Source organism: Myxocyprinus asiaticus, chromosome 31 (assembly GCF_019703515.2).
Source record: "Myxocyprinus asiaticus isolate MX2 ecotype Aquarium Trade chromosome 31, UBuf_Myxa_2, whole genome shotgun sequence".
NCBI lineage: Eukaryota > Metazoa > Chordata > Actinopteri > Cypriniformes > Catostomidae > Myxocyprinus > Myxocyprinus asiaticus.
Window position 1 is genome coordinate 38,501,968 of NC_059374.1, and position 12,366 is coordinate 38,514,333.

At 43.5% G+C, this 12,366-nt stretch overlaps 1 protein-coding gene across 1 annotated transcript in view; it reads left to right on the top strand.

Annotated features, from left to right (window-relative positions):
* The first annotated feature begins 1,451 nt into the window (after window positions 1–1,451).
* The window catches only part of LOC127422516 (ephexin-1-like), a 47,571-nt gene continuing 36,656 nt past the window's right edge, over window positions 1,452–12,366 (top strand). Inside the window, exons 1-2 of the mRNA XM_051666103.1 lie at window positions 1,452–2,342; window positions 3,684–3,966. Coding sequence (XP_051522063.1) covers window positions 3,729–3,966 — 238 coding nt within the window. The 5' untranslated portion in view covers window positions 1,452–2,342; window positions 3,684–3,728. The remainder of the gene's footprint in view (window positions 2,343–3,683; window positions 3,967–12,366) is intronic.

Consider the following 12,366-nt stretch of genomic DNA (forward strand, 5'->3'; position numbering starts at 1 on the left):
ACTACAATAGCTAAAACAGACAACAAAATAAAATAACAAGTAGGCTACTATGATAAAATTAAACAGTACACAATGTTTATGGAATATTAAAGTCCAGAGAGAATAAGTGTGTTTTTAGAGCAGATTTGAATGCTGAAATTGAAGGTGATAATCTGATATGAAGAGGTAGGCTGTTCCACAGTTTCGGACTGGCGACTCTAAAAGCGCAATCACCTTGTTTTTAAGTCTGGATCAAGGCACGATGAGTAAACCAAGATCGCAAGACCTTAGAGTTCTAGAGCTCTTAGAGGTCCATAATGGTAACAAGTACCCGTCTCTTCCCTTGGCTCACTCGGTGCACCTCAAAGAGGATTACAACAGCATCAAGACCTTACTGGACACCTTGAAGCATGATGAGTACGGCTGGGAGGTCATAGGATACTTCAAAATGGTGGCATTCCTGATGGGTCTCCAAGGCGGTTTTACCAAATTTCCCTGCTATCCTTGCCTTTGGGACAGCAGGGACACCAAGGCTCACTACCACAGGCGGGACTGGCCACAGCGGACCGAGTTCTCTGTGGGGAGGAACAACATCAAGTGGGAGCCACTGGTGGACCCCCGGAAGGTGCTGATGCCACCACTGCACATCAAATTGGGCCTTATGAAACAATTTGTCAGAGCTCTAGATAAGGAGTCGGCAGCCTTCATGTACCTACAAGACTTCTTCCCTAAGCTGTCCGAGGCAAAGGTCCAAGCCGGTGTCTTCGTCGGACCACAGATAAAGAAGGATTTTGGATTCATATGTTGTTTTTTTCTGACTTTGTGAACAAAAAGACACAAACTCACCCATTTTCTCATTGAAAATATGTAAATTTCAAAATATCACTGTCCTGGTCACAAAAGCAATGTTTGTGGGGAATAATAGCTATTTTCTATACTTTTGAGGCATAAGCAATTAGGAAATAACACTTACTACCCAGGAACAAAAATTGTGTTACATAGTGTTATAAGTAGCCTACTACAGACTGACCCCAACCAAAATGCTAATATATTCCTATTTCCTATAAGAAAATGTTTTGCATTTTAAATCATATACGTATTATGTAATTTAGCCTATGAGCCATTTTCCCCTTTGAGTAGGCTACAACCTCAAGAGTTGTTTCTCTCTCTCTCTCTCTCTCTCTCTCTCTCCAAATTTAAGTAGCTTTTAGGGACATTTTCCTCAATTTTGCCCGCAGACACACATACAAGCACAGACGTCCCAAAGTTGTTCTAATTACATTTACAGGTATGCCTGTTCTTTCTTCTTGTAATCTAATACTAATCCTTGACTTCAGTTAATAGAAAGAGTATTTGTATCGTGCTTTTCACAACACATATTGTTTCAAAGCAGCTTTACAGAAAATCATGCATAATATATATATATATATATATATATATATATAAATAAATGAAACTGTAATATCTATAAAGTCTTAGAGCGATCATTGTGTAGTTTGACTTAATATTATTGTAAATTGTGTATAAAGATTAAATAAATAATAATTGTATTTATAACCCCAGTGAGCAAGCCGAAGGCGACTGTGGCAAGGAACACAAAACTCCACAAGATGTTGGTTAATGGAGAAAAATAACCTTGGGAGAAACCAGACTCACTGTGGGGACCACTTCCCCTCTGGCTAACCAGCATGAATGTAATGCCAATATTAGTTATTTATGTGCAGTGCAGGTCATGGTTTAAAATTAGTAAACTAAGTAAACGTTAAGGGCCAGTGTTTAAAAAAAAAAAAAAAAAAAAAAAATACGTTTATGAACTATTAGATTAATGACTAATGACTTTGAAGTCCATCCTGGATTAACTGCAGAAGTTCACATAGATGCATTGTCCTTTGTTAGTTGGCTGATGAAGGCTTTTGTTGGCAATTAAATTATAGTCTATATATTCCATTTCAAGAGTGTAGTCCATCAATAGACAAAGGTGATGCAGGCAGAGATTAATGAGGTCCATCGCAGCTCAACCGGTAGGTCATTTTGGTGGGGTCCATCCTAAGTCCAAGGTTCAGACAGTGGCATATGAATTATCCAGTGTCTTACAGTTGGAGTTGGCATCAGTTCATCCTCTGGAGTCCATCGTAAAAGACTGAAGTGATGTCTGCTAGCACCGGCTGCATTTAGTTGTCATCACTCATAGACACGTAGCAGTGGAGTCTGACACCAAGCAGGAACGGAGCTCGATCTGGCCGAGGTTGAGACAGGGAAACAAATAGAATAGTATTAGCGTAGATGTCATTCAATTTTATGCAGAGTTATAAATCATGATAGATGTTTCTGGTTCCGGCGGACCTAACTAAAGCAGCCTAATTGTGAGTTGATGGATAAATTAGGTGTATGCCTGGCTAAATAGATGAGTCTTTAGTCTAGACTTAAACTCTTTGCATACTGCATGTAACATGTTATTGCAGGTGTGTGTGTGTCTGAATTTTGTGCTTCAATGAAAACATTAGGATTGCATTTCTGAAAATGTTTGTGGTTGCATGCACAGCTCACATTCTGATCTGTACGTGTGCTTGTGTATGTGTGTCCATGTTTTGTGTATGTGTCAGTGCGTGTTAATCAGTGAGAGCACAATGGGATTAGACAAAGTGCATTTGGCCTAGGGAAAGGGAGGGAGAAAGAACTTTTTAAGCCTGTGTAGTCAGCTGACTGTAGATGACGGGGTGTTACAAACATGCTTGGACATTTACTGTTAGGCTACATGAATTTCAGAATGTCTTAGTATTCAGTATGTTCCCCTTTTGCTTTAACGACAGCATGCAGTTGAGCCAGCATGAACAAAACCTGATAATCCATGTTATCCCAGCATGATTTAATAATGTTCCAAAGAGCATCTTGTGTACTTCAATGGAAGCAAGGAAATATGACCTTTTGTACAAAAGGGGTAGTTTGGGTCACAAATGTGTTTACATGTAATTAGTGATCCAGATATAGTGCCTAATCTGAAATATTTCTTATTCCTTTTACGTTATAATGTTTTCTTTATTGTACATTTGTCAAAATCCTAAAAATTCTGTTTATTTCCAGGTTTAAATTAGATTTTGAGGTCTCAGACTTTTTGGGACCCCGCTATACGTAGAAAAACACCCATCAATAAAAGGCAAATGACGCAAAGTCATTGTTGTTGTTTGAAGTTTTGTTGATGAGACAGAATGGGTGACAGCCAAAAATACAAGCGAGTGACTCTACCTGTTTTATTCACATGTTAGATTGCAAGTTATGCACTCAGGCAAAACAGGGTAAGGCAGTGACACAGGGAATCAAAAAGGCAGGAGACAGAGGGTTGGGCAGGCGAGAATGAATGAGTAGGAGGTGGGAGAACTTTTGACACTGAGAGGGCAGAGGACAGGTTTGTGAAAAGTGTAAGACAGGAGAGGATTCAGAGAGAGAGAGAGAGAGAGAGAGATAGGTAGACAGACAGAAAGAAAGAGAGAGAGTGAGAGAGAGAACAGAAATACTAAGCTTGACAAAGTCAGGAGTTATTTACAACACACCTACCCCCCAGGCAAAGGAAAAAGAACTAGAAAAGAGAATAGGGAGAATTGTACTGCGAGCTGATTAAGGTGCAAAACACTTTGACTGTGGGTTTGTGTAGAACTCTGCATTTTTTTGGATTTGATCTGGATGGGAATTCCTACTGTGTGTTTCAGATGGGGATTATTCCATGAATGCCTGGATACTGTTATTGTTAGCTGATGTCGCTGGGCTCTGAGGGCATCACCGTGGCGATGACAGCTCTGTTCCGAGGAAAATGGGGTTTCAAGACTCAAGAGGCCCCCAAATCTCGGATGCCTCCGGCCTACCTGGCTAGTCCAGATGAAGATGATGACGATGAGGATGCATTATCCACCAGCGCTCCAATTCGCAGGAATTCACGTTTTTACCGCTCAATGAGAAAGAAAAAGTTATCCTCATCTTCAGAACAGGCAGAAAGTAAGAATTCAATGTTTTTATCTCTTTCATTTTTCATATTTTGCCAATGTAAAACCTTTTCATTTATAGTGTGTATGGATTGTATATACAACCTATTTGTTTTAAGAGTGAAGTCTGTAAAGTAATTTTGAAATCTTGGTCTTACATGATTTGAGTATTAACTGGTTATGAAATACAGCTTATGCTACTGAAACTGATACCTTTGTAATACAAGCGTTGCCTAGCAAATGTAGTTGGTCTAAACAGAGTGCAGTATTGTTCTTTTTATATTGTAAAACATAATTTGCTGTGGTTTGTGAAGTGTGGTTCAGTTGAAATAAATCTCTTAAACTGTGTGCCCTGCGTCAAATGAAAATCACAAATGAAAGAAATTAAGCGAAACAAAACAAAATAAAAAGAACCTTAAACTCAAGAGCAGTTTTACACTGTATTAAAGGAATATTCTGGGTACAAAAGAAGTTAAGCTCAATCGACAACATTTGTGGAAAATTGTTGATAACCACAATAAATAATTTTGACTCGTCCCTCCTTTTCTTTAAAAAAGCAAAAATCAAGGTTACAGTGAGGCATTTACAATGGAAGTGAATGGGACCAATTGTTTGGAGGGTTTAACATAGAAATGCGAACCTTATAATTTTATAAAAGCACTTACGTTAATTTTTCTGTTAAAACTTGTGTATTATTTGAGCTGTAAAGCTTTTTATATGGTCTTTTTTACAGTCATTTTAGGGTTTTATGGTTTGTTGACATTACATCATCATGACAAAAATTGCAAAATTGGATAACTTTACACAGAAAAGGTTAGTAATTGATTTTATCACACTAAAATCATGTTAACACGTTTACGTCTTGAGGCTATACTGTTGAAACAGTGAGTATTTTAACGTTTACAAATTGGCCCTATTCACTTCCATTTGTAAGTGCCAAATTGAAACCCAGATTTTTGCTTCTTTTTTTTTTTAAGAAGACGAGGGACAAGCCGAAATAAATCTTTTGTGGTAATCAATAATGCTATAAATGCTGTCTGTTGAGCTTAACTTGTATTGAACCTGGAATATTCCTTTAACAAAATTGTAGTTTTTTTTTTTTTAGACATTTGCTAGTATTTGTGATTCTAGGGTTTCACTGCGAAAGCTCATGAGTGGCAGCTGTTTTTAATAGGTATTTTAATACATTTTAATAATTATACACAATTATGATTGGACAGTCAAGTGATTCAAGTGAAAAGTGGAAAAGCTGGTGATTTGTTTAGCAAGGCCATGTGTGTGCACGTGTTTTATGAGCATATGAGCTTCGGTTATTGATAATGTATTCTTTAACATTACCGATTTTAAATTGACAGTGCAGTCTGTGTAAAATGAACGACATATTCATGATTTGCTTGGTTGATGCTCTGTTGATGAGTTTGTGTTTTTCTTGTGTATAGAGAGCAGGATCAAAGATGTCACTGTGGTGTTCCCCCTGAAAGCATAAGAAAGACTAGCTCTATTATTTCCATGTCTGACTTTAAACCCATGAACAATGCAACTGACATCCCTTTCATCAGTACAACTCAATACTCATCCTCTTGAACCCAGCATGACTGTCTGAATAAGCCTTGAATGGCTCTTGCATTTTTATGAACGTTTTAACAAACATGTTGCACATTGTTGAATTTTAAAGGTGTGCTATGTTATTTTTTCCATCTAGTTTTACACCTAAAGAAATAGTAGGTGACAAATACCCCTGAGAATAATAGGGTATTTCTATAATGCCTTTTTATAACAAAAAGCTTTTTTGTTTTTAATTGCATCCATGTTGATAAGTGTTGAGTCCTTAGGTATAAAGTCCATTACCACATCATATCAGTTGTTTGGGAAGACAAACAACCTTATAATCTTTCACAACCTTTAGAATGACACAATCGTCTTCCCTGATTAAAGACACTCAAAAGGTAGAAATAGGCAAATTGGGAAATTTCCTTATGATTACATGGAATCTGAGTTCTAAAGACATAAAACTGGGCCTGTTTTTGATGGTCAGTTTGACAAATCAATGAAAGCATTCATATATTTTGCTGAGGGTATTAGGATTGGCATTTTTAATTTGACTTTCTTAATGGCCACATAGTTGTTCAATATTATACTTCTGCTTTGCTATACTGTAAAAAGTTAAAACGAGCAGTTGTTACCTTCAGGAATTATTTCTGCCTAGTGGCAAGATTATGATCTTGTCACGGTCCTGTCACTCTGTCAGTCTGGGTTTTTGTGTGACAGGATCATGACATCATTGTTCTGTGTCTGTCTTGTGTTTTGTTTTCTGTCTTTGTGTGAGCGCATGGCTTCGGTTGTGGTTTCCCTGCCGTGCACTATTCGGTCGGTCTTGTTTCATGTCTGGAGCATGGTGTCTGGATCCTGAATTCTCTATCTGGTTCAGTTTCGGTTTTGGTGTTGGGATCCGGACACTCATGCTCCATATCTCTTATTGGCGTGAGTGCATTGCGCTTATGTTATCTCGGCAGGGTGCACTCGCGTCAATACTCTGTGTCGCGTTGCGTTTGCTTTGCACTGCACGCCCGGGTCGTGATCTGTCTTCACGTTGTGCTGAGATTCGGTCACTCCAGTGTGAGGTGTAGGGTTTATTTTTGGCCGAGCTCTCGCACAGGTGTCCTGTCTCGTGTCGTCGCCTGTTGCGTGCATCACGTGGTGCCTTGTTGGAGTTGCCGTGCATTTTCTCGTCTAATCTGTTGGATGGCATGAGTGCATGTTGCCTATTTTCTTGGTGATATACGCTTGTGAAATTCGGGTGTCTGTGTCTTGTGAGAGCACTAGGGTTTGTTTTGTTTCTGTATTGCAACGTGTCTCTCAGTCTTGTGTCATGCCCGCCTTATGTCTCTCTCTCTCTCTCTCTTTGTTTTGCTGGTGCCACAGTGATCACTGCCTTTTTAAAAGAAAAGGAGGGATGAGTTGAAATTTATTTTTGTGGTAATCAACATTATGCCTCAAATGCTGTCAATTGAGCTTAACTTGTATTGAACCCCGAATGCTCCTTTAACAAACTAATTTAATCAATTTAGGTCTATATTAAGCACTTTCTGTAGGTTATCTGACAAAATATTTTATACAGTGTACTTCTACTGTCAGTGGATTTCCTCTGTATGCTTTACAAATATTTTAGTTCCCTATCTGTCAATCACTCGATGTTGTGTCGATGTAGTGACACTAGGGGTCACTCTTGGGAGCCCCAAACACCTCTGATTTAGAAAATGGGAATTGGCGAGTGGAATTTGCATGCCATTCCCCCCGGACATACGGGTATAAAAGGAGCTGGCTCGCAACCACTCATTCAACTTTTCTCTTCAGAGCCGAGCGGTTACATTCAGTGCACTGAATTCAATCTCGCTACTTTTCACCTTAAACTGCTGGATCTATGGTGCATTTCAGCGGCTTCTCCCCCTCTGCACCCGTGGCGTGCAGAGAATGCCCCTGGGTGCTTCGGTAGAACAAAAAGAGTATATTCAAAAAGAGTATATTTTCTGACTAAAAGAGTGGCACTCACGGAACGTCTTTTTAAAGATGCCTTTCTGTTTGTGTATTATTCCTGGTTGCGGTCGTTATCTCTCTGCTTCTGACGGCCACGATCGCTATCTTACATGACTGAGCGCTGCCCTCGCGGAGACATTGTTCGTGGATGGGTCATGTCCTCATTGCGAGAACATGACTATGGCAACGTTGCGGTCGGGGCTTTCCTTCGTAAGAGGGCAAGCCACCCAGCGGCTCCCCGCCTCGGTCCTTCTACCTACAGGTCTGAGGCCATGTCGGTTAGCACTGGGGGCGATTTGGGGACTTCAGTGGGAGCACCTTCGCCGGGTAACCCCCCACGGACCTCCCATTCCTCAGCACACTCGCTTGACCTGATCGGGCTCTCGGATGAGACCGCCGGCTCCTCTCAGTGCGAGTTTGACCTCTTATTTGGAGCCCGGAAAGACGATGAGCTCTCGGTCGCAGCATCGGAGAGCGGGTTCATCCAGTCTGACGTAGAGGCTTCGGCTGGGCTTCCTCCTTCGGGTATAGTTGCCCAGTCTCAGGTCGACGCGGAGCTGACGGACATGATTTCCCGGGCGGCCGCGAGCGTTGGGCTAGAGTGGAACCCTCCACTCTCCCCTGAACCCTCGCGGCTCGATGATTGGTTCCTGGGCCCAGAGCGCTGCTCACGGCCGTGCCCCGCCCCGGTCCCTTTCTTCCTGGAGGTGAATGAGGAGCTGACGAGATCGTGGGGGGCACCTTTTACTACCCGATCCCGGTCATTCAGCTCCCCCGCTCTCACTACCCTCGATGGTGGGTCGGCCAGGGTGTATTTGGTGATCCCCCAGGTGGATAAGGCGCTCGCGGTGCACTTGTGCCTGCAGAGTGCCGCCACCTGGCGCAGGCGCCTGAAGCTCCCATCCAGGGCCTGTAGGTTTACGGCATCTCTGAAGGCTAAGGCCTACAGTGCCACTGGACAAGCTGCCTCTGCCCTGCACGCCATGGCTCTCCTGCATGTACACCAAGCCAAGGCGCTAAAAGAGCTGCACGAAGGTAGTTCTGACCCGGGATTGATGCAGGAACTGCGCTCTGCAACCGACCTCGCTCTCACTAGCAGTTCTCGGTGGTGAAGCAGCAGATGGAGACTATTCAACACATCCTACCCCGGCGCGGCTCAAGACCCCACACCCCGTCTGCTCGTCGCCAAGGTCATCCTCCTGCAGCAACAACACCGGCTCCGCCACAGCCCACCCCCGCGGCCCGGCCTCCTGGGCCCTGACCAGTGGCGCCTCTTTGGCAGACATCTGCAGAGCAGCGGGCTGGGCAACACCCAACACCTTTGCGAGGTTCTATAATCTCCGGGTTGAGCCGGTCTCGTCCCATGTATTGTCAGGTATGAGCAGGTAAGTTCTGGGACAGCTGGCCAGGTGTACCACTTGCGCATAGCGCCTTTCCCCTCCCCTGAGGTGAAGACGTGCGCTTTTGACTCCCAGTCGTATTCACAAGTTGTGATCCCTGGATGACTTTCCTCCTTAGCCCTGTGGCAGACGAGTTCGCTGCCAGCCCAGTACATGTGCTAACTAAGCCCTGTACTGGGGTAGGTGCTCCACATGTGCTGGTTCCCCATAGGTGACCCCATGTGATATATCTTCCACTAAATCGTTTCCCTGTTGGTAAACTGTCTTCCTTGGGCAGAGGTTCCTCTGCCCCCGATCACCATGTTTGTAAAGCTCCTCCCCCTTTGGGTAGGACCTACCATGGGTCTTCTCCACACGACATACTTCCGACAAGACTCGGTAAGGCCATGTGACGTATTTCCACTCAAAAGTCCTTGACATGCAAGCGTGTTAGTGCATACTTATGCATGTCAGTATCTTTTGCATTTTATTTGACTGATGGTTTGATACTGTACCTCACCTGTTTTTTCAGCAAAAGCAGTTTTAATTAGCCTAAATTATACTGTAATCAGCCTTAGATTAGTAGCCTAAAAAAACACAAGCAATGTCTCTCTTTGCATGTTTGCTGAACATCACCATCAACCACACCTTTTTTTTTTTTTATCAGACTCACTTTGAGATATCTTTATTTGGCTGTGCTGAAAATGAAACTAGATTTTAACATTTTCTAAAAAAATAAAAATAAATGCTATGATGCATAAGGTGTTGTGGGTGGTTGACAGGTGGTTGACAGGTAAATGCTATGCATTTCATTAGGTATTCTCTGTGGTTGCTACTGTAGGTGGTTGCATTCTTGCCCAAGTCAAAAGAAACCTTGTGATATTCAAGGATTTGGTTGTTCCCTTAATGTTAGTTTATAAAAAAATGTTTTGCCTGTTGTATCATTTACCAAGTGAAATCGTACGGGCAATTATTAGTCAAACGATTTCTTCACATCTCTAACCATAAATATGAGCAATAATAATAGTGATGTTTGTCTCCTTAGCAAATGCCATTTAAGGATCATTCTGGGTTCAATACAAGTTACGGTTAATCGACAGCATTTGTGGCATAACGTTAATTACCACAACAATTAAGTTTCTTTAAAAAAAAAAAAGCAAAAATCTGGATTACAGGGAGGCACTTACAATGGAAATGAATCGAACCAATCCATAAATGCTAAAATATTCACTGTTTTAAAAGTATAGCCACAAAGTTAAACAATATGTGTGTTAACATGTTTTAGTGTGATAAAATAGCTTACTAACCTTTTTTGTGTAAAGTTATTTCCAGTTTTACAACTTTGTTGCCAAGATGATGACATAATACCATAAACCCTGTAATCTCGCAAAAACAACAATTTAAACAACTTTACAGCTCAAATAATACACAAGTTATAACAGAAGAGTTAAGAGCATATTTAAGTAATTACAAGCTTCACATTTCTGCCTTGAAACCATCCAAAAATTGGCCCCATTCACTTCCATTGTAAGTGCTTCACTGTAACCTCGATTTTTGCCTGAGTCAAAATGTATTTTTGTGGTAATCAATATAATGCCAAAGTGCTGTCGATATAGCTTAACTTGTATTGAACCCAGTGTATTCCTTTAATAAGAGAGTGTATGTGTCTACGTACATATGTGATGTTGAAGAACCATATGGTTTGTTTTTAGCTCAACATTTGAGTGAATTGACAAATATTCTCAGCTGTAGTTGAAATTACACTGTGCTCTCAGTGTCTGCTGAGTAATTGTGATCAAGTCATGCTCTCTGGGTTGATTATTGCACATGGCTGTGACTGGTGTGTGTATGTGTGTGTTTGTGAATGTATAGTGTCCGTGTGAAGCTCTTCTGGAATTTGTCACATCTTTTTTATACACACTGACTGTTTGGTGTGAATGTGCAGAGTCAGAGGGGTGTATGCGTGTGTGTCATGTGGGGAGTGTGGTTGGAGCCTGTTCATCTGGTAATTATAAAAGTAAATGTGTCTGTGTTTTGTAATGTTTCATGTGTACTGTAACGTTGCTGGCAAAGACAGGCTGACGAAGACAATGATGTGGCGACTTGACGTGGTTACATGGCATAACATGGTAACATGGTACGGCAGGATCCTGACTTGGCCGTGGTAGGCGTGGCTGCTGACTCGTTGGCCATGGCAGGCGTGAGCGCTGAACCGTGGAGCAGAGGTGGGCCTTGACCATGGAGCAGAGGTGGGCCAGGACAGTGGAGCAGAGGCAGGCCAGGACAGTGGAGCAGAGGAGCAAAGGCTTGCCTGTGACATGGTATGGAGCAGTCTGGGGCTTGGCTGAGACATGGCATGGAGCAGACTGATGCTTGGCTGTGACATGGCATGGACCAGACTGAGGTTTGGCTGTGACATGGCGTGAAGCAGACTGAAGCGTTATTGTGACATGGCATGGAGCAGGCTGAGGCGTTGCTGTGACATGGCATAGAGCAGGCTGGGGCATTGCTGTGACATGGCATGGAGCAGGCTGAGGTGTTGCTGTGACATGGCATGGAGCAGGCTGAGGCATTGTCATGACATGGCATGGAGCAGGCTGAGGGGTTGCTGTGACATGGCATGAAGCAGACTCAGGTGTGACTGTGACATGGCATGGAGCAGACTCAGGCGTGGCTGTGACATGGCATGGAGCAGACTCAGGTGTGGCTGTGACATGGCATGGAGCAGACTCAGGTGTGGCTGTGACATGGCATAGAGCAGACTCTGGTGTGGCTGTGACATGGTATGGAGCAGACTCAGGTGTGGCTGTGACATGGCATGGAGCAGACTCATGTGTGGCTGTGACATGGCATGGAGCAGACTCAGGCGTGGCTGTGACATGGCATGGAGAAGACTCAGGTGTGGCTGTGACATGGCATAGAGTAGACTCAGGCATGGCTGTGACATGGCATGGAAAAGACTCTGGCATGGCTGTGACATGGCATGAAGTAGACTCTGGCGTGGCTGTGACATGGCACGGAGCCGGCCGAGGTGTGGCTGTGACATGGCACAGAGCTGACTCTGGCGTGGCTGTGAAATGGCACGGAGCTGACTCTGGCGTGGTTGCGACATGACACGGAGCTGACTCTGGCGTGGCTGTGACATGGCATGGAGCTGAAGCTGGCGTGGCTGTGACATGACATGGAGCTGACTCTGGCGCAAGCACTGCGTCCATGACGTGGGACCCTGGCTCGTCGACCATGACGTGGGACCCTGGCTCGTCGACCATGACGTGGGACCTTGGCTCGGTGACCATGACGTGGGACCCTGGCTCGTCGACCATGACGTGGGACCCTGGCTCGTCGACCATGACGTGGGACCTTGGCTCGTCGACCAGCACGTGGGACCCTGGCTCGTCAACCATGACGTGGGACCCTGGCTCGTCGACAATGATGTGGGACCCTGGCTTGGCCAGAGCACAAAAGTCCTCTACATATTCCTCCAGGGGATGATTCCCCCG